The 3,739-nt window shown below is 40.6% G+C and overlaps 1 protein-coding gene across 2 annotated transcripts in view; it reads right to left on the bottom strand.

The window, feature by feature from the left end:
- Positions 1-3,739, bottom strand: part of LOC106815766 (mitochondrial import inner membrane translocase subunit Tim10 B-like) — a 13,958-nt gene that overhangs the window by 7,891 nt on the left and 2,328 nt on the right. For both annotated transcript variants that reach the window (XR_001394789.1, XM_014820276.1), the window contains exon 2: positions 327-422. Coding sequence is in view for 1 of the 2 variants with exons in the window: in XM_014820276.1 (XP_014675762.1) it covers positions 327-422 (96 nt within the window). In the remaining variant the exon portion in view is untranslated. The remainder of the gene's footprint in view (positions 1-326; positions 423-3,739) is intronic.

Below are 3,739 nucleotides of genomic sequence, written 5' to 3'. Positions count from 1 at the left end.
CACTTTGAAATTTTAGTGGCCCGATCGGGCCACCAAATTTTAACTTTTGGAAATTTTGGTGGCCCGACATGAAGTTTTGGTGGCCCCGGGCCACCGGGCCACCTCTAGTGTCGAGCCTTGTATATATTATTAGAGATCATAAATAATCACATCAGCCATGTATTACACTGATCATCTTTTATCACTTATCACACTTGTTAATACAATACATTTACACTCAAACATTCATATTTTACAAATTCAGATATATTATCACCCTGTGAAAAAATAGTATTATTTTTAATTATGGCAATATCATCCATTATATTAATCACTTAGTAACATACCTCACTATCTGTCATCTTCCTGTAGTGCATATCAGTTACACACGCATCGAAGCAAGTCTGAGTGACATTGTTGTACAACTGCAGGAAATCCCGAAACTGCAATTTGAAAATTCATGATAAAATACTTGTATAACAGTTATATTGTTATTGATCCATAACATATTGTGAATTTGGAAATTAACATCCTTCTTTTGCAATTCCATAAATAGTAAATCCTCAAGCTACCCTTACCTATGGAGTTGCTCTTCGCTCTGCAACAGGAGCCTGTTGCAAAGTGAAGCACTGAAGGGCAACAACTACAACAAGTACGATTTGTACTGCAAACGTCCCAATCCTAGTTTAGCACATATGCGAACTATACTGATGTTCAAAACTAGGATTGAGCAGCAGCTAGTATCTAGTCAAAAACAACCGGGCATAAATTATTATTATGTTCTACTACTAGTTATAAAAAGTAATATAATTCATTCCCCACCCCTTAGCAAAATTAATAATTATAAGTACGGTGGTCAATAATCGTCCTGTGCCTGTCATAATTGCCTGTGCCTGTGGTTAAAGAACCAAGCAAAATAAAACGGCTAACAGGCTACAGGCAGTCCACTACTACAGAGTGGCTGGTGGTACGGCAGCCGTATCTCCAATTTACGAGGCTGCAGGTACGGCAGTCCATTTGCATATGCGTCGCTTTCCCACAAAATAATGCCGTTGGAAATTAATTAGGGGTGCACCGGATCCAACCTTTTAAGTTCCGGCAGGAACCAGAACCAGCCGGAACTTAAAAAAAGTTCCGGCTGGAACTACCTGGCCGGAACCGGAACTGAAGCTGTGAATAAACTTGACAGTTTTAACTGGCCCAGTAATTGCGCAAACTCATTCGGCCTGAACAAAACATTATTAGCAGGCACATCACTCAGGCGAGTAGGACAATGCTCATTGTTCTACATGTTCTCATTATGTCACATGTTCTCATTATGTCACATGTTCTCATTGTTTACATGTTCACATTCTACATTGTTCTCATTGTTCTCAATGCTACAAAGTTCTAATTACAGGATGGTTGTTGTGTGTATGAATCATCTGCTTACAGTGCATAACTCTGGCATCTTATTCGCGAGCGAATTGTGTGGCAAAACCTGCATGTTGCAGTATCCCTGGTTTTAGTCGATTATTTTCAACTAACAAACAGATGCCATTCCTGTGGCTCTAAGAGTATTTTATTTTAAAAGAAAATCTCGTGAATCACCTAACATCAGTTAGGTTCAGTTCAGTTAGCCGATGTTCAAGTGGCAAACGTTTTCTGGGCAGAATAGTGTAAAGTTGTTAACACTATATTGTCAGCAAGTTGTCTCTATTGATGCTCAACTACATTCAGTGACTGATCTTTTGATCTTGATGACGCTTGTAGCAGAAATGAAATTAGGAAAAAGTTCCGGTTCCGGCCGACTGTTCCTGAAGGGTTCCGGCCAGAACCGGAACTTTGAAAAATTGGGGAAAAAAGATTAGTTCCAGCCAGATCCAAGTTCCGGTGCACCCCTAAAATTAATTCACGATTTAAGAGTTTTGATGCCCCATATATAAGTTATAACTTATAAATATAAGAATCAAGATAGCCGAGCAGGTATGAATTCAGAAATATAGGGCAGTGTTACTGTTAGGTTTAGATTTAGGGTTAATACCTATCATAGACAGTTTTTGCAGTCACGTGGAGGCGACGCGTGCGCAAATTGACTGCCGTACCCGCAGCCTCGTAAATTGGAGATAGAGTTGCCGACTCGCACCTCCAGCCACGGCCGCACTACTACTGTACTGGCTGTCAAGTGCTGTCAGTGTCAGTGTCGCTGATAGGGTCTATGTCCCCCAGGGTACTGCCGGAACTTTTGACGGCATTTACAGGAAATTGTCGTCGTCGGCAATATTAAATAGATGAATGAAAGTATAGAAACATTAAGACTTTGGAGTTTGGTAGTAAATAGATTTCGTATTTATTTAGCATTATATATATTTTTTTTTCGCTAGTACTAGTACTACTACTAGTAGTAGTAGTGTCATGTAAATAACGTCAAATACGACAATATTGAATGCGAACTTACAACTTACAAGTTATCTCAAGTTCCTATCTGCTAATGTAATGCCGTGAATAGAATCTTGCCATAAAACATTGGAATGTAAGGTCTGTGTTAGTAGTGCTACCTATATATCATGTACAATCACAAGTGCATAGTACTGTGACACTACTAATCTATTAGTATTACACGACACACCTCCGGTACACGTACTAAAATAGCGACATGTCTCACTTCACTTTTTGCGCACTGAAACAAGTGAGCGACAATACCGAAAGATGTCGCTAGTGTCCAGTGTCCACTGTGTGGTTTTTTAGTTGTGAAATGCGAGATAGTTACCTTTGTAACTTCTTTTGTATCTCCGTCTCTGATTAAACTAAACAAACTAAATTTTTCGCCTAAGAGGTACCGGGAAAGCTGATCTAATACTAATAGTAATACTAGTGTTTAAGTAGGTGGCTAGGTGTCTTTAGAATTCACTGTAACCATGGATGAAGCTGGCGTTAGAAATGTAAGTCGAACCACGACTGACACTGACGCTGATAGGGTCTATGTCCCCCAGGGTACTGCTCATCGCCAACAAACGCTGGCTGCCGCTGCACACTGCCACATAAATATATAGCAGGTATGAAAGCGTGCTGCCAAAATTTGCTTGACGCTTGCTTGATTTCACACGAATACAACACAAATATTCTTGAAACCATTCTACTCCATCTGTGTTTATATTTGAAGAACAGTGTTCACTTGTTATAAGAACATACTGTGTGTGTTCGTAACCGAGCTGTGTCACGCGAAATCACACAAAACCTAACGAAATTCTCGCGTTCGCTCTTGTTGCGCAGTTTATGTAAATGGCTGTCGGAATCAGGAAACACCCACCGGCGCTCTTCGTGACCTCGTTTTTGCAACGCTTCACTGGCGGCTTTGACGAGGCTCGTACGGGAGTTGGAAAGCAGCGTGGTAGTTTCTCAAAATGCAGTGCGCCGCCTATAGCCCTGTACTTGCAGCCATTTACATAAACTGCGCAACGGGAGCGAACGCGAGAATTTCGTCAGGCTTTGTGTGATTTCGCGTGACACAGCTCGGTTACGAACACAGACAGTATGTTTTTATAACAAGTGAACAATGTTCTTCAAATAGAAACAAAGATGGAGTAGAATGGTTGAATATTTGTGTTGTATTCGTGTGAAATGAAGCGTGATTTGTGTGAATTTTGGCAGCACGCTTTCCTACCTGCTATATATTTATGTGTCAGTGTGCAGCGGCAGCCAGCGTTTGTTGGAGATGAGCATTTGGATGGCATTTACAGGAAATGGTCGGCAATAATAGGTGAAAGAGAGTATAGAAATT

Source organism: Priapulus caudatus, unplaced genomic scaffold (assembly GCF_000485595.1).
Source record: "Priapulus caudatus unplaced genomic scaffold, Priapulus_caudatus-5.0.1 Scaffold29, whole genome shotgun sequence".
Taxonomy (NCBI): Eukaryota; Metazoa; Priapulida; class Priapulimorpha; order Priapulimorphida; family Priapulidae; genus Priapulus; species Priapulus caudatus.
Note: the sequence above shows the minus strand (reverse complement) of the source record. Positions and strands in the feature narration are given on the sequence as shown.